This window comes from Ambystoma mexicanum, chromosome 13 (genome assembly GCF_040938575.1).
Source record: "Ambystoma mexicanum isolate Mex_15411 chromosome 13, UKY_AmexF1_1, whole genome shotgun sequence".
Taxonomy (NCBI): Eukaryota; Metazoa; Chordata; class Amphibia; order Caudata; family Ambystomatidae; genus Ambystoma; species Ambystoma mexicanum.
In genome coordinates, this window is record NC_090938.1 from 689,072,732 (window position 1) to 689,100,458 (window position 27,727).

The 27,727-nt window shown below is 46.4% G+C and overlaps 1 protein-coding gene across 1 annotated transcript in view; it reads left to right on the forward strand.

Moving 5' to 3' along the window:
* ERBB2 (erb-b2 receptor tyrosine kinase 2) overlaps positions 1-27,727 on the forward strand; it is a 343,410-nt gene that overhangs the window by 234,217 nt on the left and 81,466 nt on the right. Inside the window, exons 8-12 of the mRNA XM_069634737.1 lie at positions 7,376-7,492; positions 11,221-11,347; positions 12,082-12,155; positions 18,175-18,265; positions 19,686-19,885. Coding sequence (XP_069490838.1) covers positions 7,376-7,492; positions 11,221-11,347; positions 12,082-12,155; positions 18,175-18,265; positions 19,686-19,885 — 609 coding nt within the window. The remainder of the gene's footprint in view (positions 1-7,375; positions 7,493-11,220; positions 11,348-12,081; positions 12,156-18,174; positions 18,266-19,685; positions 19,886-27,727) is intronic.

A 27,727-nucleotide genomic window follows, 5' to 3' on the forward strand; every position in this document is an offset into this window, starting at 1 on the left:
ATTTTGTGTTCAAAACTCAAAAAGGGACATCGACAGGGCATGCCAGTAATACTATCCCTAGTGTGACGTCTCCCGTACCCATGGTCTTTCACGCATCTAGGTACCTCAGATTGTTTTTTTCCACCATCATAGTCGCACGCAAGTTGCAGAGTTCCTTCTTCCGGCTTATGCCATTATTTATACAATGTTTAAGATTTAGACTATCTTTCTGTCCTTTTGACGACTGTACACCGCAAGATCTCCGGCAACAGCTTTCGAGGTCAATACCATTCGTCGACAACGACTCCCGTCTCCACAAACGTTGTATGCGGCCTACAGAGGCCCCAACGGGCCTTGGCCCTGTACAGTAGGGGGAGTGGGCGGAGCTCATAATTCATCTCTTTTAGAGAATTCCTGTTCCCCTATAATTCCCTTTTTCCAGCCAGAAGGTCAGAAAAATCCCTGTCCTCTGGGCCATTGTTTTCGCCACATGATAGGCCCCTGAAACAGGCGCACAAGTCCATAAAATACATGCGCTTCAAAATAGGAAATCAACACTACCAATTCATGGTGCTATCCTTCGGCATAGCCTCCGTTCCAAGGGTATTCACCAAGGTATTAGTGGTAGTTGCGGCGCAACTATGCAGAGAATCAATCCCAGTGTACTCTTATCTGGACGACTAGCTAATAACAGGAGAATCCCCTCAAATTTGCAAGCAAAATACCCAAAGGACAATCTTCATTTCCAATAGGGATTCTCAATCAACAAGAAAACGTCAAGTCATGTTCCAAGCAAAACCAAACAGTTCTTAGGAGCTATCATAAACACGTTTGAGGGGCTAGTCTTCCCCTCAAACGAAAGAGTACAAAACATATTGCTGCAAATACCTCAGTATCTAGCTGGCCACCAAATAACCGTACACAAAGCAATGCGTTTGCTCGGGATGATGATTTCATGCATGTACCTGGTTCCGCATGCACGGTTGTGCATGTGCCCAATGCAAGAGTGGTTAGCGAAACAGTGGTCTCAGGCAAGCGGTCAGTCGGACGATCTAGTGGTTGTTTCACTAACCCTAGTTCAAGAGCTACGCTGGTGGACAAAGGAAAGTATGCTAAAGGGAAAACCCTTTCACAATCCTACAGTACAAGCGATTGTTAAAACAGACTCCTCACTCTCCAGATGGGAGCCCATTATCTCCACCACACAGCGCATGGCCTGTGGGCACTGATCACAGCCCACAATCACATACACCTTTTGAAGCTACTAGCAGTGCTCAAAGCCGTACAGGCCTTTCAAGGTAAAACAGGACAAGTCCTCACAGACAGCACTACGCCATGTTTTACATAAACAAGCAGGGAGGCACACACTCTCCAAGTCTATCCAGGCTAGGCCAAAAAATTTAGAAGTAGGCACTCAAAGCGGGACATGTTCCTAGTGTCTCAACACGTTCCAGGGGAACTCAATTCTCTAGCAGACTCGCTACCCGAAGAACAGGAGTCGCAACTCAACAGAGTCATTTTAGACCATGGGCCTCATTACGACCCAGGCGGTAAGTTACCGCCTGGGTCGTACCTTTACCACCATGGCGTAAACTATGTTTACGCCATGGTGGTTGGCGGACTTACCGCCCCATTCCGAGGTTGGCGGGGCGGTAAGTCCCCAATCCCCATTTACCCTTCCCCATTCCCATTTTTGCCCCATAGGGCATAATGGGAGTGGGGAACGCGTTAATTACGCCACCGTAAATTACGGTGGCGTAATTAACAACAAGGTCCCTTAGCGCCATGGATTTTAACACCTGCTAAAAGCAGGTGTTAAATCCTCCATGGCGCTAAGGGACCTCGGAATCAGGCGGTAAGGGTCGGCGCTGTTTACGCCGCTGTAAACCCCTTACCGCCTGGGTCGTAATGAGGCCCCATATCTTTTCCCTCTGGTGCTATCCTCCTTTAGACTTGTTCGCCACAAGCCTAATCGTACAATGCCCAGACTTCGCATCCAGGTTTCCCCAACCCAGATCCAAGGGGAACGCCCTGTGTATGAGCTGGTCAGGGAAATCTGCTTTCGCTTTTCCCCCCGTCATCGCTGCTGAGCACAATAGCACACAAGATGTGGGAGGAACAAGTAACTCTAATCCTGGTGGCTCCATTGTGGGCAAGACAACCTTGGTTCCCACATCCAGGGGTGTTGCTAGGTCTGGAAAAGACCCGGGGCTACGCTAATGTCGGGACTGTCAGGACTCGGGGCTAGCTAGCCTTTTGGTTGTAGCTCCTGAGATTCTATCCGGGGCTACAACCAAAAGACCAGGGGCTATAGCCCCCTTAGCCCTCCCCCAGCAACGCCTCTGCCCGCATATGCGCAAACTGGCGATGTGCGAACCAATCAAGCTCCTGTGCCCCTTCAACATGCTCACCCAACATGGGGGGAACACCTTTACACCCACATCCTCAGTCTATGAACTTGGCAGTTTGGCTCCTGAAGTCATAGTTTGGTCATTTAAAATTACCTCAAAGGTGTATGGAAATCCTCAAGGAGGCACGTAAACCAAACACCAGACAATGTTACTTTAACAAATGGAAAATATTTGTAATATGGCGTCAGTCACACAATGTAAACCCTATTGAATGTACTCCATCACAGATTCTTCATTACATGCTCCACTTACTAAACTCTGGCCTAGTATTCAACTCAATCAAGGTTCATGTAGCAACTCTATCCATGTACACCACTTCTCAGAACAAGGGGTCCTGGTGGAAAGTCCCTGTTAAGGCTTTCAGATTTTACCCCTCACCCCCGATTTCAAACCCTCCTCCCGGGTGGGATCTCAATGTGGTACTCTCAAAGCTCCTAAGTCTTCCCTTTGAGCCTATGCACAAATCAGGCCTTAAACACCTACAAAACAGTCTTTTTGGTGGCCATCACCGCCATAAGAATAATAAGTGAGCTACAAGCTTTGTTAGTGCAAGACCCTTTTTTTGTTATCCACAAAGACCTGTTGGTACTAAGAACGCACCCTAGGTTTTCACCTAAATTCATATCCAAGTTCCATGTTAACCAATACATTGAACTACCCGCTTTCTTTCAAAATCCTTCAAACTCAGCTGAAAAAAACCTGCATACACTGGATGTAAGGAGGGTGGTTCTTTACTGTGTAAACAAGATATAACCGCTAAGAAAAACAGATCAACTGTTTGTCTCCATTGCACCTGGCAGAGAAGGTGATCACATTTCAAAAAACACCATCTCCAAATGGATAGTGAAATGCATACAACTCTGCTACTCCCTATCAAACAAAACTCTGCCTTTCACACGAGAGCTCTCTCTACAAGAGGTACAGGAGCTACTTTGGCTTTCATTGCAAACGTCCCACTAGACACCATTTGCAAAGCAGCAACATGGAGTTCCATACATGCTTTTACTCAGCATTTCTGCATTGACACATATTCTAAAGCAGATTCACAGGTGGGACAAGCGGTGCTAAAACATCTATTTGCCGCTCTACCTTCTCACAACCCATCTCCTTATCCAGTTACTGCTCGCTAGTCCATGCTTAGCATGTGATCTAAGCAAATCTGCAAGCCTCAGAAGGGATACATTACTCACTGTAATTGTATTTATGATGCTTGTATCTGCTTAGATTCATATGCGCCCACCCTTCCTCCCCTGTGGAGTAGAAGGTGCATAGAGGTTTTCAGGCTTTACCTACTCTATCTGCTTTATTACATCTGTATTCACGCTACACTTCATGCTACCTCATGTCAGCAACAAAACAATTGCAGAGACCTAGACACATGAAGGACAATGGGTACAGGAGACGTCACACTGGGGATAGTATTACTGGCATGCCTTGTTGACGTCCCTTTTTGAGTTTTGAAAACAACAAATGTATTACTCCCCGGCTACCACTAGATGTCAGCCTATGCATAGCATGTGAATCTAAGCAGATACAAGCATTAGAAATATGATGACAGTGAGTAATGTATCCCATATCTATGGTTAGACAGATCTAACAGCAGCGCTATGTGAGACACCTGAAGGTGTCTCACTTACTAGTCCCCGGGAATCTGTCATCCACCTGGCCAGGACATGGCCATCACTATTGGATCCAGTTCCTGGGGGTGGACCAGTGGGGGAGGATCACCTGGATGAGGGGTCTTCGGGGAGTGGAAGTTGGACGCTGAGGGGCGAGATGGGGTACCCCCCTTCTCTGTAACACCTTTTCCCCATCCTACCCCGTAGGATACCCGACCCCCTTTTTCTAACACAAAAACTTTCCTACACTGTGACAAACAACAGACTAACACCAGAGCTGTTTACCTGACATGTCCCAACACAAGGGTCGGGCAAAGTCAGGCAATTGACAACAACTACACACACGACGGCCCTTACTCCTCCTCACAGGGATAAAAGGCGAAGCACGAAAGCACACTGCGAGCAAGGTCAACCACACGAGGCAGTAGCTATTGCAAACCGGCAGTTCAAACGGAGACGAAGGATGACAAGACCAGAAAGCACGACAAGGAGGGAAGTGCCCTTGCCCTTTTCAACTCAGACCAGCAAAGCCTCTGCAAAAGGAATCATAAGACCAGGATATACAGCTGGTGTGTGGCCTTGCGGATGTCAACGGTGCACAGGGGCCTCCCGCGCTGACTGCCCAGGTGGGGAGGCATGCAGGCTACCATGGTACCATCCTTGATTCCATAGACGAGAAACGCCAAAGAGTTCAGCACAGCCGGTGAGTCAGAGAGAGCTGATAGTAAGCCGGACTTTGTTGAGCTGAAGGTTGTAAGCCGCAACATATTGTGAACGCAAGGACTAGTGAACAAAGGACTTGTGTGTGTTTTGAACTCTAAAGAAAGCCTAGATAAGATCCAGATGCAGAGTGGCCCGACGCCACGTGGGCGTTCGTTCGAAAGACTCTGACCAGGACCTGTTTTTTTTAAACTACCGAAACCAGAAGGCCGTAAGAGGGCCACAAGGGAAAGGTCAAAGTGGTTATACAGGGGTCTAGCAAAATCCTCTGTACAGTCAAAAGTCTGACCGACAGACCACTGGAAAACTAAGGGGAATGAATTCTGCATAGTGAGAAAATAGAAGAAACTGTAAGATTGGCAACAGTGAACCCAACGGAGGGATGCTGGCAGAACGGGGCAAAGCATGATGCCAAATGAACATTGTGTTGACAAAGAGTGTACCCGACAGAGGGAAATCCACAGTGGATTGTTTAAAAAGACATTAAGACTTGTGAAAGCGAAAGGTGAAAATATCTTTGGATACAAGCCATAGTGAACCCGAGGGAGGGAGGCTGGCATTCGATAGGGGTCTGAGCCCGAAAGAGGAGGACCCAGGTGTGAAGAATCATCACCCCACCACGGAGGCAAACAGTCGAGAAGGGTCTGAGCCCGGAAGAGGGGGATCCAGGGGTGAAAAGCCATTACCCACCGACACGCGAATGTACCGGATAAAGTTGTTATAGATACGAGCCATAGTGAACGTGACGGAGGAAGGCTGAGAATCGAGAGGGGTCTTAGCCTGGAAGAGGAGGACCCATGGGTGAATACATGTCACCCAAATGCAATCAGAAAATAACTTTTGTTTAATATTTTGAACTTACCAGGCCCTCTGAAGCAAGATACTGAACCAGCAAAGGTCCTGATACCACTAGACACTTTTTGTGGATCATCCGGGGGTGAAACGTCATCACCCAAAATACCTACGAAAAGTAACTTTTTGTTTATTATTTTGACCACATCAGGTCCTCAGAGGCAAGAGACTTTTTTGTAGAAGAGAGACTTAACCACCCGAGGTCCTGATACCTGAGAACGGAACTGTAGTTTTGTGCTAGGGAAGCTCGAGCGTGTGCTGTGCTCCAGAGTCCCACCTTGTCCCATGCTCAAAACATGGGGAACAGAGACCCCCGGCTACCACATTCTGACTTATCATTTATTAACACTTCTTTCTTTCTTGTGAACCCTATCCCACACTCTTTTTGTAAGTTGTAAAGATTGGCAATCGTTTTTTAAATTTTTATAGAATAGGCCCTTTTTATTTGTCAAGACGCCACTAGAACTGCCTTATTATTTGATGGTTGTAGCTTGCTCCCATCTTAGATTTAGATTTAGATTAGGCGTTTTTCCAAACTACCTATACAGTTAAATAAACACCCTTGAACTGTGATTACTTGTGTCTGTCTATTCTTGATACCATGTCTTCCTTACAGCTATGTCTCAGTCAAAAAATCATTTTATAGACTCAGACAGTAGAGCTACCTCCCAAATCATAGCAATATTACAGGTCCAGGCTTCATATTATAGTCCTGTGTCCCCGGCAAAACTATCTTCGTATCCTGAAACGATCTGCAAAGTTACACTAGTCTTACAAGCTCAGTCCTCAGAGAGCAGAAGTATGTCTCAGGAAAACATTATTTTATAGACCCCAGCGCTAGTCCCCAAATTACAGCAATCTTACATATTTAGGCTTCTGACAGAAGCTCTTTTCTGAGGAAGAACTGACTTTGTCGTCTCAGGCACCATAGCTACCTGCCATGTTACACCAATCTTGCTGTCTCAGCCCTCAGGCAGTAGTGCTACATTTCAGGGAAATCTGATCTTGGAGGCGCACACACTAGAGCTATTTGTCAGGTTATGAATGGAATGACAAACTGTGGATGATGATGGGCGCTGGGGGGCTTCACTGACCCATGCTTGTAGCCATTGCATTAAGGATTGGTTTCATTGTCAGATTGAAAAAACTCTTAATTGTGCATTAAAACGTATTGTTTAATTGTTGCTAATGCAACTTCACAAGGTAAAATTTAGAAAATCATAGTGATACATAGCAGCAATTATAACCCATTGGTAGGTGAGAAACAGCCGACGCGCGTTTCGACCTAAGTCTTTTTCAGGGCAATTTGGTAGTAGGGTGAGCTCTGAATAGGGCTAAATGCTGGTCCTCCCGGGTCTGGGCACCAGTAGGGCTGAAGAGCCTGACCTGAATCTGTTTGCAGTTTCGTGGTGCGTCTGTCCCTTCGTCCGTGTCCGCGTATTTGTCAGGTTACACCGGTCCTACAGCAAAGCAAGTCACCAGTATACTCTACATAAACACATGTCCCATCACAGGTCTTAAACAGCAAATGTATTCCTGAGAGCGTAGGCGGTCCCTGCAGGGTGATATAGAAAGTAATGATTCTCTGCACACTGCCAATAATGTAAGAGAGGGTCATTAGTCCCATAAAGTCTGTTTCATATTTGCATATAGCGATCGTTGGTGCTGACCATTATACCAGATGTAAGGCGCATGCATGGACAGTCCTGCACAAGAACGATGCTGGTGGTGTTCCTCCAGCTACTGCCTGACCCTAGCAGTACTGAGACTAACGCTCTTCTTCTTTCTTGCCAGATAACTACTTGTCTGCTGAATTGGGCTCGTGCACCCTTTTGTGTCCTCCCAACAGCCATGAGGTGACGGTGAATGGAGTCCAGAAGTGTGAAAAGTGCAACACGCCGTGCCCGAAAGGTTAGTGGTAGAAAGGCAGGGGTGTGTGTGTGGGGGGGGGGAGTAGGTGCCAAGCACAATAGGACCAGGAGAAGTGCACATACACTGGAAGCAGGGCTAGAAAGCAGGTGGGATTGTGGTGGAGGGCACATGGTGAAGAGGCTGAAGTTCATCTAGCCACAGGGCTGGAAAGTGGAGGTCACGCTGCAGAAAGAGTTGTGATGCAGGGAACAAGCCAGCAGCAAGGAAGCAAGGTGGAAGTTTCAGCTTATTATAGGACCCGGATTTGGTGTTTAATATACATGCATGGCACAATGGTGGATACAAGATAGAAGGTATGCTTAGTGCCAGGATGCTTCGGGCCGCAGTTGCGCTTAATAAGTTGCTATAACATAACATGACATATGATCATGATGATGACGATGGAAAATCGCAGAAGGGTCCAATGGGTGGAAAGTGGGCAGTAATTGATGAACATGTGATATCCTGAGATCTCAGGGACTATGCAGTGGATGGAGGATGAAGAGGGAGATGTAGAAGTGTTGCCAAGCAAATGATCTCTCCCATGGTAAGCCTGTGGACCAACATAAAGTCTATGTGGAATGGTACTAAGTATGTACCTCCAGAGCTGCAAACAGATACCACATTTGCCCAGCAACTGCCCAGACCATGGGAGCCCAGCGGAACTGGGAAACCCTGTTCTGAATCCAGAAGCACTTCCCTAAATGATGGTGCCACTTCTAGACGAGGGACGCAAAGTTCCTCCAACAGGACAAAAAAAGTCCAACCCTATCCAAGGGTTAATAGATTCTTATAACACTGAGCTGGCGCCCAGCACATGCAGCAACACCTGCTGCCAGTGCCACACTATGAAGAACCAAATGCAGAAGGGACAATACCCTGGCAACTTAAAACAGATCCTAGAGATCCATGCCACAGCCTATTGGAAGATATATTTTGGGCAACCTCTGAAACACAAACCACATGCAAATGCTTACCAAATACAGAGGAAGCACAATCTGGTCTACACACAACAAACCAGAAACCAGCAGAGGCCAGAATAGGTCAGCTGTGTGTGTCCTGAGAGAGGTGGAGACCCACGGACCGTTCTTTCCCCCAAACTGGTTTAGTTGCAAAGTCATCTGAAAGATACCCTTTCCCTTATTCCATAAGGAAACTGAAGACTAAGGGCCTCATTACGATTTTGGCGGCTATTAGCTCCATGGCTGCCGCCAAACCGGGCTCCTTTACCGGGTTCCCAGAAATGGGGAATTACCGGGCCATTCCGAGTTTGGAGGGCCCGGTAATTCCTCCCTCTGGGAACCCAGGCCCGGACCTTCCCCATTCCCATCTGAGCCCCCATAGGGCTCAATGGGAATGGGAGAGGGAGCTAACAACGGGCTGATTACGACCGGCCCGTTGTTAGCTCCCTCTTTCCCTCACGGGACCCGGTAACAATGCCTGGTTTTACCAGGCGTCCTTACCGGGTCCCGCGGGGGGACCTCGTAATTTCGCGGAACGGGTTTAACGGGTCCGTCTCCATTAGCGGAGCCCGTTAACCCGTTCTGCAAAGGCCGTAATGAGTCCCTAAATGTCTTAAGGCTTCACTGCAAAAGTACAGGTCAGAGTCAAAAATAAAAGCAAAATGTTTGGGGGTTTCATAAAGATGGAAGGAAAGGTGCAGTAAAGATAAATCTTTCCTAACAGGCCTAAACAGGGCACCACCTGGGATTGGGACAACTGGACAGAGGGAGAGTGCTTAAATAGGGGCACAACAATCAATCCAATAGCATTTTGATCTGGGACACTTGGGTAGAGGGAGAGAGGCCTAAAGAGGGCCCAACAGCCAATACAATAGATTTTCGATCCGGGACACTTGGGTAGCGGGAGTGTGGCATAAAGAGGGCACAACAAACAATGCAATAGCTTTTCGATCTGGAGCGCCCGGAAAGAGGGAGGAAGGCCTAAAGAGGGCACAACAATTAATGCAATAGCTTTTCGATCTGGAACACCTGGATAGAGACAGGCAGGCCTAAAGAGGGCACAACAGTCAATGCTATAAATCTTTGATGTGGGACACCTGTATAGAGGGAGAAAAGAACTAAAGAGGGTTGGGATACATGGACATAGTTTGAGCGGGGCCTAAAGTGGGCACAATAGACAATATAGTAATTCATTGATGTGGGACAGTCTCAGTGTGACACTGGCTAGTATTCACAATCCTGTCTAGATGTGACGGAAGCTAACATTCACAACCCTTTCTAAATGTGGCACTGGCTAATATTCACAATCATGTCTATATGTGATGCAAGCTAATATTCGCAGTCCTGTCTAGATGTGTCACTGGCTAATATTCACAATCCTTTCTAGATGTGACGCAAGCCAATATTCACAATCCTGTCCAGATGTGACACAAAGCCAATATTCACATTCCTGTCTAGATGTAGCACTGGCTAATATTCACAATCCTGTCTAGATGTGACGCAAGCCAATATTCACAATACTGTCCAGATGTGACACAAAGCCAATATTCACAATCCTGTCTAGATGTGATGCAAGCCAATATTCACAATCCTGTCTAGATGTGGCACTGGCTAATATTCACAATCCTTTCTAGATGTGACGCAAGCCAATATTCACAATCCTGTCTAGATGTGACACAAAGCCAATATTCACAATCCTGTCTAGATGTGATGCAAGCCAATATTCACAATCCTTTCCAGATGTGACACAAAGCAATATTCACAATCCTGTCTAGATGTGATGCAAGCCAATATTCACAATCCAGTCTAGATGTGGCACTGGCTAATATTCACAATCCTTTCTAGATGTGACGCAAGCCAATATTCACAATCCTGTCCAGATGTGACACAAAGCCAATATTCACATTCCTGTCTAGATGTGGCACCGGCTAATATTCACAATCCTGTCCAGATGTGACGCAAAATAATAATCACAATCCTGTCTAGATGTGGCACTGGCTAATATTCACAATCCTGTCTAGATGTGACGCAAGCTAATATTCACAATCCTGTATAGATGTGGCACAAGACAATATTCACAATCCTGTCTAGATGTGACGCAAAACCAATATTCACAATCCTGTCTAGATGTGGCACTAGTTAACATTCACAGTTCTTTTGGGAGTTGCTGGCACATATAGGGTCTACGTGTGAGGGATGGCTAGACAATACAGTCAATATCTTAGTGGGTGTATATGCGGTTAACAGTTGCCAGTAGGCATTGGTACATCATGCAGGCTTTAGGGTAATGGGTGGTGGGAAGATAAGGTAGGAGAGAGGTGGGCCAGTTTAGTGGGGTGCAGTGATTGCTGTGCTCCCTGTCTCGCCACACCTACTTTGTCGGTCACTGCTGGTTGACGGCTGCCTGCTTCCTGCTCCCCCTGCTGACACCTGCAGACACTGGTTGGAGCTGCCTCTGCAGGAGCTGTCCCCTTTGCCTCTGGGACAGTCACAGCAGGGCTGCAATGGGCAAAGGGCTGTAGGCAAATAGACAGTAGACAAATTGAGATCACAGTCCACAGTTAATCTAAAACACCATTGTACTGTATAAAAGTACCTATTTGCTGAAAAATAATCGGGTTAGTCAAATCTAATTAATAGTAGATTCCTTATGAAAGAAAGACATGTTTCTATAGCCCAAACCAAGATGCAAAACTATTGTTGCAGGTAAGTTGATCCTTACATCATTTTCTGCTGTTCTGATCACCTCCACCTGTTCTCTTACAGTCTGTTACGGGCTGGGCATGGAATTTCTCAAGGGAGCCACAGCTGTGAATTCTTCCAACATCAAACACTTCAGCGGCTGCACCAAGATCTTTGGGAGCCTGTCCTTCCTGCCTCAGAGCTTCCTAGGGTGAGTATACACTCAACTTGGAATGATGACAGGAAACAGTTCAGCCCAGTGCAGACTGACCGGAAAAGAGACAGGGACGGCCCTTTGGTCATAGGTGGTTAAGACGTCTGACCCATCCGAGGTGGGACATGTGGTGAGAGTGATTGGTCCAAGGAAATGGGTAGTAGAAGGGCCAGTCCAGGTCAGTGGAAACATGTAGCTAGAGGATAAGCTCGAGGCAAGGGGATACAGGTGTGGAGGTAGTATGACCTATCTCAAAGAAGGCATGCTATGAGGGATCCAGATTAGCCCGGCAAAGGCTGGTGAGGAGGGATTCTGACACAGTCCCTAGGGAATAGATGGTGAGGTGGACTGGGCCAGTCCAGTGGAGACAGATGGCAAGAGGAGTCAGTTCTAAAGATAGATGATTCGGCCTACTGCATGGTAAAAAGGTGATAAGGTAAACTCTACAACAGTGCTTCTCGTCGTGAGTATAAATCAGGGCTGGGATTTAAGTTAGAGCAGTCTAGGCCAGGCAAGACAAGAGGTTGACTTTACATGTCTGAGAGTTTGAAGAGCTACAAAGAAGGGCTGATATGTGTTAGCATTTCCAGAGTTGTGGTGCAGGTCTGGGAGAGTATATTGTGGTAGAAGAGAGTATTTGGTGATGGAGGTAGTAGTATAGGAAGATAGAAGAGGGTATGTTTAACCTGTCAAATGTTTTTCCTTACTCTTTAATTTCCTATTTACTTCAGGGATTCTGGAAATGGCAGTGGAGCCTTGCAACCAGAGCAACTGAATGTCTTCCGAAATCTGCAGGAGATTACAGGTTGGTACACACATGCACAGGGGGAACAATGCTCTTTTGATCACCAAAGGACATACAATATATAAGAAATCAGATTTGCCAGAAAGCAACAAGCTTCTTACAATGGGGTGAGTGTGAGGGACATTTCGACCAGGTTGTGGGGCCCCCCTGACCAGGTTCTCTCCACCCCCTCCCTTCGCAAGTTCTGTGATATCGAGTGCTGCTACCTCGCCTCAAAGCATTGTCTGAAGCTTCTTCCCAATGACTGTGAGCATATGGAGAGCGCCACCTTTTCCCCCTTTCGTCCCTTCCAGAAACATATAATAACCCATCGTCCAAAGAGCACTTCCTCATCCCTTCCAGCCGAATCTCATTATCCCTCTCCCAGGAGCACCTCCTCTTCCCTTCCAGGTGTATCACTTTCCTTTTTCATCCCTTTCCCTTTCCAAACCCATCACTCCACCTAACACGGTCACTCCTCCCACAACCTCCACTGTTGCTTCTTGAAAGAAGACCCTGCAAGGAACACAGCCTCATCCCTCTTTCTCCTTATCAAAAGCATGTCTTCACTGCACCCTGTTTCAAGGAGATCCTCATCACACTTCCACCTCATTTTCAAGATTGCCTCTAAACCCTTCCTCAGAGCACCTTCTTACTTATCCCAGAAGCATCTCTGCACAGCTCCTTACCTAACCTAGATGTACCTCCTTACCCATGATCCAGGAGCGCCACCTCCTCACTACCCGTTGAGGCACACATCCCTTCCACTCTTTGAATGAATATCACCTCAATGTGCTTCCTGATCAGGAGAATTCAGTCGATGGAGGATTCAGAAAATCCTTTCTTAGTTTGTTTTCTGAAGGCTGGGTGGTTGCCTATGGTTAACTAAGGTATAAATGGTTGTAGAGAGCACAGTGCACTTCATAGCATGGATCCCCAGATTACAAGGCTAATGCCTTCCTTTGGGCTGCAGTGAATTGGATGCAACTGGAGTTGTCTTTTTGTCGAGTGAGTGCAAGGAGCAGCACTGTACTTTCTTGCTGAGATATGTCCTCTCTGTGAATCTAGCTGTGCGCCATACAGAGGGTCTTAAAAGGGACTCTGGCATTGATTGGAGCAAGTGTAGTGTTTCCAGGGTTGTGCAGATGGATGCTCAGGGCTTCATTCCAGCCTCCAGTCTTACACAGAGTGTTCTGGACCACATTAGAATGGTAGAATCAAAGTCAAGTGAGTTGGGGTATTCTAAGCAGGAGATGATAGTGCTCTGCACTACTACATGGCATTCCTCAGCAAGGTGAAAGCAAGAACTCAATGGAGTAGGCTGAGCTATGGGTGGGATGTGCGGACCACAGATCCGTTCTGGGCATCAACAAATCAGTTGCTTGTCTCGATGGGTGCTTCCTTGCCTCGAGAAGCTGTTGCATTCCAGAAGAGGCTGTATTCTTTGAAAAAGTGTTATCTTATGGCACCCATTGTGGGAGTTCCCCCATGAATCTATCATTTGTGCACAGAGTCTACCTGGCGGAGCACCAGCCTTACATGTTGTTAGTGCCCAGTGCTGTTCCAATGCACCTAGCAGCCCATTTTGGGAATCACAGCTCTGCAGTTTAACGTAGCTGAGGCATGGCCTGTGTAAACAAGACGTCGCCTGACTGTGCCTCAGTACAAGAGGAACGCCAATGAGGCTCGTCATTTGCAGTCATGATCACCAGACTTTGCAACTTAATACCCAAAGAAATCTGCGTGCTGCAAGAACGCCTCACCTTCTGTAAAGCACTAACGACCTGGCTCTTCTCAGAACACTAGAAAGGCACGCATCCCAAGGAGAATATGAGGATCCAGCCAGCCACAGCAAATTGCCCATGTGCAGACCGCTTCCAAGCAACTCTGGAAATCTTGTAACTGCTGAGTGGGTGCATACGCGGTCATGTAGGCACCAATCAGATCAAAAACAGCCTGGGATAAACCAGCAAACGCCAGTCAGCCGACGATACAGCTGACACTTTTAGGGTCATACAACAACAAGCAAAAATTGAGCTAAAGATACAACAACTAGGTCTACCTGCTAGAGTAGCAGCACACCATTAGTCCCAAAAAGGTACCCTTCAGATAGGCTAGCCCAAAGCCAATACTAACTTCCAACTAATCTTCCACCCTCCCACCCTTACCAACACCAAACCATCCACACCACTAGAACACTGACACACGCACCATGCCAAACACTCTTAGCCACTATCTCAAAGCACATAATATGCATGCACAAACTTGACTGTTTCGCTACACAAATTCAAACTTGATACCAAGCATACCCACACCATGTTACACCAACTATGGGTCTCGGGACACATCAAGCCCCATCACACACACGTTGAAACTTAAACAGAGAGACAGGGCTTCTTCTGATCTACGTATATCTACATCTCAGCCACAGCAAGCATCCTCTCCCTCTCCGATCTGACTAGCATCCCACCCTAAAACACCCCATCTTGCAGGTTTCAAGCATTAAGATGCTATGAGAATGGCCCAAGTCACTCTACACGAGACCCAGTAACATAATTTAAGTCATTCTTTAGTTGAGGGTTTCTCTTAAGCCGTTGCCTAGTGTGATGAGGCTGACTGACGTAGGGTGGGTAGAGGAGTGTTGATAAAGGCAAGGTTGTGGGCACATTTGGAGTTGGGGAACAGAAGCTCAGTGTTCTTTCCATTGAGTATCTGGTAGCTCACAGCCAGCCATGTGTCAGACAGTCCAGTTTCTAGAGCCTAGCATTGATTTTATTTGATTCTGATTCAAAGGGAGAGTGGGTGTTGTCAGTACAGAAGTGATTATGTAGGTCGTTATCACCTACTCACTTAGGAATTTGGCCGTGCTTGATGATGAAGAGCACTGGCGAGGTGGATGTCGTCGTACGACTCCACACATTACTTAATGGGCGCTTGAAAGAAGCGTGGCCCGTTTCAAGTTGTTCAGATTAGCTTGAGAAGAGGGACATAAACCCAGGGGGGGCAGAGTCTGAAATGCCTGCTTGGTCTGAGAGGGTCTTGTGATTGTGTAATTCGGCGTTGTCAGTAGCTTCCCAATTTAGAACAGGGCTGCTTCTGTAGCATACACTGGGTAGAACCCAGACTTATATGGTTTGAGAATGGTAGACAGAACAACACATGCAAGTTGGTGCTTTAAATTGAAAGGTACAGGAACCCTCTATTTGGATCCAAAGGCGCAAGCAAGGTTCTCGCCATCAATTTGAGGAGTGTCATCAATGCTGACGAATAGAGGCAGACCAAACTCAACCTGAGCATTTGAGATAATGTCACTAAGATAAACAAGAATATATTGCACTGGATCCTGTAACCTTTATTAATATATGTGCTTCCACAAAAACATGTCTACTTGAACTTGGACAAGAACATATTTGACTTGGAGTGGTCAGAAAAGTAGAAAGCAACAATGTCAATCCCAGAGGTTAAGGGACAAAATAGGACTGACACATTTGTCACAATACCATAATAATTTTGGTTGACTAGATCTGAATTATTAGATCCATTTAGAAGAAGTTGAAGGACTGAGTTGGAATGTTGCTGAGAATCAAACGTGTGCTAGTCAAGGGTTAAAATCTTCCTTTCCTCTAGATGAATGAACCCATCAGATAGCCCTCGATTCGATCAGGTGCGTGTCCCAGAGTATCTTCAAGAGTGGCACGTACAAATGTAAAGGTTCAGTCACTGCTGTTGGGTACGCCCTTATCTGGTAGAACCCACTGATCATAACACAAGGAAAGCAGCTCTTCTGGCAGTCTAGATTAAGACAAGACCCTGCACTTTGTATATTGGCTGACAGACAACAAAAAAGTCTGACGCTCAAGTTCTTCAAAGGGCTGTCAGTCCTGCAAAAGGAGAACACGCTAATTATCGTATACGCAGAGGAGTGAAAACACCTTGGCTTCCTCTGATAGATCTGGGTTACTTGTCATTCACATAAATCCTGTATGAATGTTCACCAACATTAGGACTGGCTATCAGAGGCTGACATACAGCAGCCAACTTGAACAGAGAGGATAAACTAGCTGGAGGAAGCAAGAAGAGATTGGTACTCTAAATGTATCCTCCATTATTGTGATTAGAAATAGACCACGATTCATCCGAGAGTCTGAAATATGAGACCAAGTTTAGCTCTGATTTAGATCCAACCATGGAAACTGTACAGGATCTACTAGATCCACAGAAAATGGCAAAATTACACCTGGCCTCCACAGACGAAAGATGGAGGTGTCGAATTGCAGGGGCTGCCATGGCACGCATGCTAATAAGGAGCAGATCAATTGCACTTTTACTGCACCGGGGAAACATAGGTTTGCTGGTGGAGGCACTGATTTACCTCCAGCCCTGAGCCTGAGCTACTGGTAAATCAGGGTCCCACCAGCAAAAAAATGCTGCAATTACCTCCATGGAATCTTATGGGGCTCCATGGAATGGGGATTTCCGGCCGTTACCGGGACATGGAATATCCCGAAATACCAGGATATCAGGAGCCGGTAACGGTACGGTCAGTTTGCCAGTATCCTGCCGTAATTGCCGACAGGATACTGGCAAACTCATAATGACCCCCTCTTAATGAGTTACGTTCTGTTGTATACTTGTTATTTATGCATATATGTACTCTTTCAGTTTGTACCCTTTCTATCTGAAAATGCCAACAAACTATGGAACATGAATTGTCAAGGTGAGCCTGGAGCAGGCTTTACCATTTTCCTTGGGTGTGGTGCACGGTGGTGGGGTGATGGGACTGTAATCATTGGTGAGTGATGGGTGAACTGCAGTTTCCAGGAGCAGCGCTTGAAAGTAGTTTGTTTGGATGTGGCTGGAACCGTTTCCTCTTTGAAGGACTAGTTTGTTAGATGGGTGTTTGTAGAACCAGGGTCCCTGTACTTTCTTTAAGATATTTGGCGTGATAATTTCACTGGGTAGAGAAGAGTCACGTAGACTTGCAAGTATGTCTCTGGTGTCAGTTTCAGGGAGCTTTGTGAGGGAAATGGGTTATCAGTAACTATTGTCTGTGGTTCTAATGACTGGGAATTGTGAATAGCAGGGGTGGATTATTGCATTGGTGAGCTTGAGGGAAAAGTTTTGTTTTGCAGCAAAGATGGCTTTGCAGTACTCTTTGGAGCCTGGCACAGTGGGTAGAGAGTATCTTGTCCCCATTCTGGTACAGCGGGTAGAGACTATCTTTGCCCCAGTCTGGCACAGTGGGTATAGAGTATCTTTGCTGCAGTCTGTCACAGTGGGTAGGGAGTATCTTTGCCAAGTCTGGCACAATGGGTAGAAAATACCTTTGTTGCAGTCTGGCACAGTGGGTAGAGAGCATCTTGGCTGTAGTCTGGCACAGTGGGTAAAGTGTATTTTGGCCCAAGTCTGGCACAGCTGGTAGAGAGTAACTTTGCTCTAGTCTGGCACAGTGCGTAGAGAGTATCTTTTTCACAGTCTGTCACAGTGGGTAGGGAGTATCTTTGCCAAGTCTGGCACAATGGGTAAAGAATATCTTTGTTGCAGTCTGGCACAGTGGGTAGACAGTATCTTAGTTGCAGTCTGGCACAGTGGGTAGAGAGTATCTTGGCTGCAGTCTGGCACGGTGGGTAGAGTGCATCTTGGGTGCAGTCTGGCACAGTGGGTATAGAGTATCTTGGTTGCAGTCTGGCACAGTGGGTAAAGTGTATCTTGGCCCTGGTCTGGAACAGCTGGGAGAGAGTATCTTGGTATCAGGATTGGATGGCTGGTAGAAGGAATGCAGGTGCTGGTCTTGGAACGCTGATGGGGAGTATACAGGCACCAGCCGGAGATGACTAGTAGAGTTCCCGTACCCTCAGTCCCGGTTCAGTACACAGTATCCATACCCTTTCTTGGGTCGGCTAGAAGGGTGTGTCCATCCTTCAGCATGGAATGGCAGTAGAGTTTATACAGGCCCCCTTCTAATTCTGGTAGAGAATACTTAGCCAGGACTGTTTGTTATAATTGGTTTTGAGTCACATTCTGCTATGCTGTGTTTCAGGCTTTTTGTACATTGAGTCCTGGCCGGAGAGTTTGTCCAACCTCAGCGTGTTTGAGAACCTCAAAGTGATACGTGGGAGAGTCCTACACGGGTAAGTTTTCTGAGTGCGATGGTAGAAAGAGTGAGTACACATTGACCCCTTCACTGGGTGACACACAACTAGAGGCGGCAAAACCTACCACAACAAATATTGTGTGATGTGCTCAAATAGCACATACCTAGTTATGGAATCAACTTGGTTTGTGCATATGATACATACCTTACATGAAAGGAACGTAAGACTGCGCAATGCAGGGAGTCAGGGTTTATAGTTATATGTTACAGAGGTGTGTGTGTGGGGGTGCAAGAGGAAGGGCTAGAGAATGAGAGCAGGTAGGTGGGTTGAACTGTCAGTGCCCTTCAAGGTGTTATTTGAAGTGGCTTCAGTTTGTTCCTGAAGTGCAATAAGGAGGGTGTAGTCTGATCTGGATTGGGATGCTGTTCCAGGGCCTTGCTTCACAGAAAAGGGATGTTTTCTTGTTTTTTCTCCTTGTTGCATATCTTTTTTACCATTCTGATGATGTTGTGGTCCCTTGTGTTGACATCTGAAGATGAAGTTCTTTTTGACTGGGTATGAGGGGTTGTTGTTTGCGATAGCCTTGCAGACGATGCAGGTGGTCTTAAAACTGATCATTATCAAGTACTGATGCAGGTGGAGTACCAAAGCCACTGCCCCCTGATCACATATAGGCTGTGAAGTCCGATAATTTGCCAGGAGCTTGGGCAAAGAGCAAATATGGTCATTGTAGAAAATAATAGATTTAAGGAGGCACCTAGACCCACCGTCAAAGTAAAAAGAATAGTCTTCTTTTAATCTCCATGACAACAGTTGCTATCACTATGGAGGTCTTTCCTGTTATAAGGCATTCCTCTGGTAGAAGGGCCAAAACATGACCCTTTGGGTGTAATTGCATGTTATAAAAAATAAATTACCCCCAGGGTCGATCATGTCTCTTCCCTTAACCTGACCTGTGGATATGCTCTGCAAATAAATGTAAATGCATAACAGACCTTGGACTTACTATAGGTGTAACATGCATGCGGCTGACTGCACCAGCCCCGATGGCAGCAAACTCCCAATGCTTCTGAAAACCAGTGCCCCTCTTTGCATATGGCACAGCACCAGAGGCCTTTAACTTGTATATTACAAATGACCCACATTCTGACTCCAGGCTAGTGAGGCCATTTTAGACCAGATAAATCATCTGAATACACATAATCTATGTATCCCCTGAATACATCGAGTTAGTAGATACTACGGGTAAATCAGTAAAAATAAAATGAAGTTGCTTCTTTTTCTTAAGGTGATTATGTAGCTCACAAAGAATTTGTCTTTGTTTCAATTTGAAGGGGATTTGAGTGCATCTTACTTCAATGAGTGTGTCTAATGTTTAAGGATTTGAGTGAGATTTGGAGTGCATGCCCTCTCCAATCTGTGCCACTGGTCTGACTTGGTTGTTTCTGCTTTTTAGAGGTGCATACTCCCTGACGATCCTTGGCTTGTCTATCACCTCGCTGGGCCTGCGCTCCCTGACAGAAATCAGCAGTGGGCTGGCGTTGATCCACCGCAACCCTCATCTGTGCTTCCTGGACAGCGTTCCATGGGAGTCCATCTTCAGGAACCAGCACCAGGGTCTGCTGCAGTCCAGCAATAAGGCTATAGATGCATGCGGTAAGAGGGATCCTGCAGAGGCTCTGCAGCAAAGTTTTGAAGGGCCTTTGGGGAGCTTTGAAGAGGGTTGAGGCATAGCAAGGGAAGGATGCATGTTACAGTGGGGAGATGACCTACTGATTTCTGAATTGGGCAAAAAAAGAAGATCATAGAGTGCCGATTAGTTTAAGACCTCAGTGTTGCTCGCTGAGACACATCTACAGGGTGTCCATCGTAGTAACACCTGCATGTGCTCCAGTGCATCAACAAGACTATTGTTGTGCAGTAAAATTGACCTTGTGTGGGGCCACATGAGTTTTGTGGGAGAGTTTTGAGTGGGCAGAGAAATCTGGGACATCTGAGTCCTATGCAGGTAGTGTAGTTAAACTGGGAGTTTTAAATTAGAACAATATGCCGCAGATTGCACTGCATTCTATCATTGTTCAGTGCCTATAATAACCAACGAGGCCCAAGAAGGGCCGGAGTTCTTTCTTGGTCTTGGGGGCCTGAGTTTCTTCCCCTGTCCCAACCTTTTCAGTATGTGGCTGAACCAGTTTGTTTCCCACAATGAAACCTAGATACTTTACAGCAGCTCTAGCAAGGTGACACTTCTTTGGATTGACAGGCAGTCCAATTTGTAATGTACCCGCACACCACAATATTTGTAATACGCATCAAATTCAAGCAAATGTTCAGCACTTTTTAGGTGCAAGAAATTATATTCCTTAATTTTAAGATTTGTTCTTTAGTATAACTGGTAATGAATAACATTTGTTATTCTTTCAAGTTTCTACTTTTGTTTCTGATAATGCGATTCTTCCTCTCTGGATTCTGCCTTTTCATTCTTGTTAGAACCTAGAGGGTGTCTCATGTACTGATCCCCAGGGATTTGTCATCCAGGTGGCCAGGACACGGACACCGCTGTTGGATCCAGTTCCTGGGGGTGGACCAGTGCGCAGGAGGATTATTTGAATGACGGGAAGTAGGTTAGGAGCACGCAATGGTAAAACGCGGTATCCCCTTTCCTTTCAAACCTCTTCCCCATCTTACTGTTCAAGAACTACTCCCTTGGGTCAGGCAGGCGGACCCAGGTCTCTGAGGAGCAGGCGATGAGACCCTGACCTCATTTAAACATCCCCCTTTTGGTTCCTGCAGCTCCCAAAATCATGGAGTGCCGTTTTGGGGAGCTGTGAAGTGGGAGCAAAATTATCACATTGCATTCTGGGACTGGAAGTCCAAAAATATATAATTAAAAACCATGAATTGAGGAGAGGAGGCTCGAGCCCAGCGGAGGGAAGTTTTATCTGTGAACTGTAGATATTGAGGAGAGGGGTCCGAACCCGGTGGAGGCAGACCCTAAAAAGGCAAGACAAGTGAGGCGTATACAGAAGGCCACGCCAGCACCTCCCACGCATACGATGGAGCTTGAAAGGAGGGAACATTGACGAACAAAGAGAATTTGATACAAAATATCAGACACTGCCAGTGAGTGAGAAGAAAAGCCGGCTCTCTTGAATGTATGATGTGATAAACGTTTGAAGTACTCGCTGAGTTTCGTGGACCCGCGAGTAAGACATTGTAATCTGAACTGTGGGGAAGGATGCAGGGCCTGCGCATGTGCTGAGAAGCCTTGCAAGAGGGGACGGTCAGTCAAAGTGGTCATACGAGGGAAAAGCCATGAGTTAAGTATCCCTCGTACATTTGAAAGTCTTTGACGAATGAGAAACAAGGTATGAAGCTAACCTGAGGAAATATTGTGAAACTAAAGTATCAAAAACTGCAAATAACAGAAGGCCTCAGTAGAGGAGGCAAAAGAAAGAGTCAAAGTGGTCATACGGGTGTCAAGACAAATCCCTCATACAATCGAAGGTCTTTTACAAGTATTAGGAATTGAGTTACAAGGGGCAAAAGTGAACCCAATGGAGGGATGCCAAAGTAAAGCAGGGGAAAGTAAATCCTGCATGTGTTTAAAGTTGAGCAAACTGTAATTGGTTGAACCCGGCTGAGGGAGACTAATTGTGAAAAGGGGATCTGAGCCCGACTGAGAGGGATCCAGTGTGAACCGCGAGTCACCCGAGAAAAGACTGGTACAAAAGGGGATTTGAGCCCAGCTGAGGGGGGTCCAGGATGAAGAGTGAATTGCCCTACGTGAATTCTTGGAAAGGATGTTTTTCATTTGTTTCATACATCAGGCCCTCTGGATCAAGAGACTTTTGATAACTTAACAGACTTGGGCATAGGAGGTCCTGATGCTTGTAATAGAACTGTGTTCTTGTGCCGAAGAAGCCTAAGAGTGTGCTATGCTCGAGTGAACCGCCTTGTCCTGTGCTTAAAACGTGGGGAAGGGAGGCCAACAGTCTGAACATTCTGACGTATCAAGATGTGAGCACTTCTTTCTTTTCCGTGAACATTTCCCCACACTATTTGTAATTTAGCGGTAAGGATTGGCACTCGTTTTTTTTTAGTATAGGCCCTTTTATTTTGACGAGACTCACTAGGACTGCATTATTGTTATTTGATAGTCGTAGCTTGCTCCCATCCTAGATTTAGGTTTAGATAGTTGTTTATCATACCCTTGATAAGGTTCAATAAACACCCTTGAAATGTTGTTACTTGTGTCTGTCTTACTTTGATACCATGCCTTCCTTACATATAGGGTCAGGGTTGGGATGTGGCCCAATAGATACTAGTTGGGGACCACACCAAACTAGACAACCTTTAAATTATAATGCCCGATAGGAGCCTCACAGAGAAAACCAATTTGCCATCAGTTTTCTCAAAAATGGCTCAAACATCCATGGATATGAAAGTAGCTATAACCACATCCCATTTGCCATCCCTGGGATGAAGTCTATGGGCAATTTACAAGGACCCTTTTAGAACATGGGTCAAATAATGGGAATCCAGTTTGTTCCTCTAACCAAACAAGCTATCATTCCCGTTAGGAAAAATGTACAAAGCAATACTTATCAAATAGTTTTTCCTCACATTTGTCTAATTCCAAAAAGGGATAAAATAATAAGTTCCCTGGAGGTTTAAGGTGGAAATACCAACCCACTCCGTCATGTATTTTATGCTGGGTGAACCGAGGTGGAAAAGACAACTAAAAATATTACCCCTCTTGGCAAATACGGAAGAGCTAAAAGTTGCTCTCTTGAATTTATCGTGTGGCATGATACAGATCGAGAGGGTGAACTGATGGGACTACTAGTGTGTGAACATTCTTGGGAAGCTCTGTCCCAACCAGACTTTTGGGAAAGAAATAGAGAAACAATAGAGACAGCCACAGTAAAACCTCCCACACAAGAACATGTTAAACAACACAAAGATATCTCTCCGAGTGAGGGATCACGTTGGGAGAAGGGGGAAGACCTCAAGAGTAATTCTTCAATCTGTATCTTTGCCTCTAGCTCTAGTAGACTTGATAGATGGTCAGGCGACCCCGCAAAACAGAACAGGCCCTGGGTCATCAATTTTAGAAAGAGACACTTACCGAGCTGTTATCTCCCTGTTCTGGTAGAGCCGAAAGAACACATTTTTTTGGGACTCGCAATTGGAGACGGGGAAAGCCCTTGCTTCTGGTGTCCAACTAACCAGGTTCAGACTTGTTCCTCTGGGGGTGGAGAATCAGGAACTCTTGGAGGGTGAAGTCCCCCAGATTGCTTACCTTAATGGAAACCCCATGTCTAGTCTCGGAGTTGAAGTAAAGCTTGAAGAGGGTGGAAAACCTCCAATCTTGAAACAGCCCCAAGTCTTGAGGGTGTCCATCAAGTCCATTCTTATCAGATCAAAGGTAGGAGGTTCCCAGAGAAGTAAACAGGGTGTCGAGATACCATCCTCCCCAGAGGTGGATCCCCCTGACTTATTAGGATGCGAATGTGTAATGGAAGAAACAGGGAAGGATGACCATGTCGCCAACTTTTCGGAGGGCTCTGACTCTGAAGGGTAAAATCCAACTCGCCTCAGTTCTGAGATAAAACCCTGTTTATCCTGTAGGAAATTGGCCATGAAACAAAACATTGCCCTCTAAACAAAATAGATCTGCAAAACAAAGAGGGACCAATAGAAATTGTGGACACCACCTGAACAGATCTGTGCATTCTATTTGAAAGACGGAGACTGTTGGGGAAGGGTATGTGAGAAACCAGAGGGTGTCTCACGTACTGATCCCTGGAGATTTGTTATCCAGGTGGCCAGTACACGGCCATCGCTGTTGGATCCAGTTCCTGGGGTAGACCAGTTTGGGTGGATCACCTGGATGAGGAATCCTCGTAAGTAGGGTAGGGGCACCTGATGGTGAGATGCGATATCCCCTTTCCTTTCAAACCTCTTTCCCATCATATAGTGCAAGATTTACAGATTTTCCAACTCCTCCCAATTCCCCCCCATTTCATGTAAACACTGAGACAAGGAAGATGGGGATTGGGAGGATAAAGGTTACTGGCAGAAAACACAGTCAAACACAGAAAACGGACTCCTTCCTTTTGACAGCAAGACTTTCCCAGTAATGAGGCCAGGCAAAGTCAGGCCTCCCTTTACAACTATGTACACCTGAACCTAATTACCTCTCCCCACCAGTATAAAAGGTAGAGTGGGAAAGCACACTCTGAGCAAGTCAGGTTGCTGGAAGGTGCCGGGAAGCAGGAGAAGGGCCAAGCAAGCTGCAGAGACCCTAGGAGACCTGGAGGAGGAGAAAACCACCCTAATACTGGCCCTGTTACTTGAGAGCAGACTGCAGTGTGGAGAGGAATCTGTACCTCCAGAAGGCAAGACATGGATGGGGAAGCTGGGGATGCCTGGCGGTACCCACAGCAGAACTCCTCCCCTGGGCCATGCAGGCAAACCCAGGTCTCTGAGGGGCAGTAGCTGAGATTCTGACCTCATTTAAACATCCCCTTTCTATCCTCCTGCAGCTCCTGAAATCATGGAATGCCGTTTTGACAAGCTGTGAAGTCGGAGCGAAATTATCACAGTGCATTCTGGGACTGGGTGTCCAAAAACATAATTGAAAACTGTGAATTGAGGAGAGGAGGCTCGAGCCTGGCAGAGGGGTGTCTTCTCTGTGAACTGTAGATCTTGAGAGGAGTCTGAACCTGGCGGAGGGAGACCCTAAAAAGGCAAGACGAGCGAGGTGAATGCAGAAGGTCACGGTAGCACCTCCCTCGCATACAACGTTGGAGCATGAAAGGAGGGAAGCCGCGCTGGGCCGAAAACCTTGACGCACAAAGAGAATTTAATACAAAATATCAGATGCTGTCGGTGAGTGAGAAGAGAAGCCGGCTTGCATGAATGTATGATGCAATAAGCGTTTGAAGTACTTGTTGAGTTTCGTGGAACCGCAAGTAAGACATTGTAACCTTAACTGTGGTGAAGGATGCAGGGGCTGCACATGTGATGAGAAGCCTTGCAAGAGGGGACGATCAGTCAAAGTGGTCATACCTGGGAAAAGGCATGAGTTAAGTATCCCTCGTACATTCGAAAGTCTTTGACGAATGAGAAACAAGGTATGAAGCTAACCTGAGGAAATATTGTGAAACTAAAGTATCAAAAACTGCAAATAACAGAAGGCCTCAGTAGAGGAGGCAAAAGAAAGAGTCAAAGTGGTCATACGGGTGTCAAGACAAATCCCTCGTACAATCGAAGGTCTTTTACAAGTATTAGGAATTGAGTTACAAGGGGCAAAAGTGAACCCAATGGAGGGATGCCAAAGTAAAGCAGGGGAAAGTAAATCCTCCATGTGTTTAAAGTTGAGCGAACTGTAATTGGTCGAAACCGGCTGAGGGAGACTAATTGTGAAAAGGGGATCTGAGCCCGACTGAAGGGGATCCAGTGTGAACGGCGAGTCACCTGAGAAAAGACTGGTACAAAAAGGGATCTGGGCCCAGCTGAGGGGGATCCAGGATGAAGAGTGAATCGCCCTACGTGAATACTTTGAAAGGAACTTTTTCGTTTGTTTGATACATCAGGCCCTCTGGATCAAGAGACTTTTGCTAACTTAAGAGACTTGGACATAGAAGGCGCTGATGCTTGTAACAGAACTGTGTCCTCGTGCCGAAGAATCCCAAGAGTGTGCTATGCTCGAGTGAACCGCATTGAAAATGTGGGGAAGTGGGGCCAACGACTTGCAGATGCTGACTTATCTTTTTGTGAACACTTCTTTCTTTTCCATGAACATTTCCCCACACTATTTATTTTAGCTGTAAGGATTGGCAATAGGGTTTTTAGTATAGGCCCTTTTATTTTGACGCGACTCCACTAGGACTGCATTATTATTATATGATGGTCGTAGCTTGCTCCCATCTTAGATTTTTTAGATAGGAGTTTATCACACCTTTGATAAGGTTCAATAAACACCCTTGAACTGTGGTCACTTTTGTCTGTCTTACTGTGATACCATGCCTTCCTTACGTTCTACTGAGACAGCTCTTCTCTCTGTTCCAAACATTCCTCCTTTCTTATTCTGCTCTATGTTTTTGCTGCTTTTGATACTGGCGATCCTTCCCTTCTACTTGCCACTTTGTCTTCTCTTTGTTTCTCTGGCTCAGTTCTCTCCTGGTTCCGACCCTATCTCTCTCAAAGTACTTTCTCCGTTTCCTGGGAAGGGTCTTCCTCGCCACACTTCCACTTACCTATGGTGTCTGAAGGTGCCCATTCCCTGACACAATATCCAAAGCCTCGAATAATGGACACACCCAGCTAGGGAATGGGAACAGGAGATGGTTTGCAAGTAGAACAAGGTTTTTATATAAGATACATTGTGCACACAGAGAACTCTGCATCCCGGAGAGCACTCTGCCAAACATTACACTGGCAGCGCATTATAAGATAGAAACGCGTCACTGATGACGTCAACTATAAGTACACAATTCTACAATATAATTGGTGAAACAAATTAGTATAGTATACATCTTTAGGTGCTGGCCACGTTGGATTGGTGGTTGCTTGGGTGTCACTGCCTCAGCACAAGGGCCAGCTGGGCTCATCCCTGCAGGGTGAAGGCCATGCCTGCAAAGTGATACATTTCCCAGACTGCCTAAGATAAAATGACAGGATCTGGGGGCATGAGACAAATGACCATCATACATGTTTGGCCCGAACAGGAGTACTTTCCAAGTTCACTAACAGGTTATATTTCTACATTGTACCCTTTGCACCTTGGCACCCATAAACCTAATGCCCTGACCCAGGTGCCCGTCTTGGTGGGGTTTTGATGCCTCATGATACTGATGGACATGTGTGAAGAATATATTAGTGTATGGGATTAGATCTATGGCGGGTGTTCTCCTCTGGTCACTGTGAGGGCTCAGATGTGTCTCTGTATAAGAGAACAGAGGAGACTGGGCCCAGCAGGTTATTGCAGAGCGCAGTGCAGGCGGATGCTCACAAGGGCAGGGGCCTGTTCTGGTCTCACACAGTGCAGTGTGCTCATCTTCCTACTGGGTGATACTAATTATTGCAACAATAAATGGCTGGACTTCCGTGAGAACAGAGTTTGTGCGGAGCTGGCAGGAGGCAGTGGGGCGGGGGCCCGGGCTGGCGGTGTGAGACACAGGGCAGAGGGAGAGACAGGCTTTTAGAGATCATTTTCGTGCCTAGTAGAAAATAGTGCCTTGTGTGTTACAAAGATGGAGTCTTTGAGCTTCAATTAGGCTGGGTTACAGGATTCTTTCATTAGTAATGAGAGGGTAATAATGCAGATCACGTGTAGGCAGGAAGGGGGACGTCTGTCTCCCCCCCCCCCTCCAGCATAGGCGAGATCCGTCCATGCGGGAATGGTGAGAGGGGCGGAAGAAGACCACCTCTCCCCCAACATGTCCCTCAAGGTTCTGTTCACTGCCCTTTTCTATTTTCTCTTTACACCTC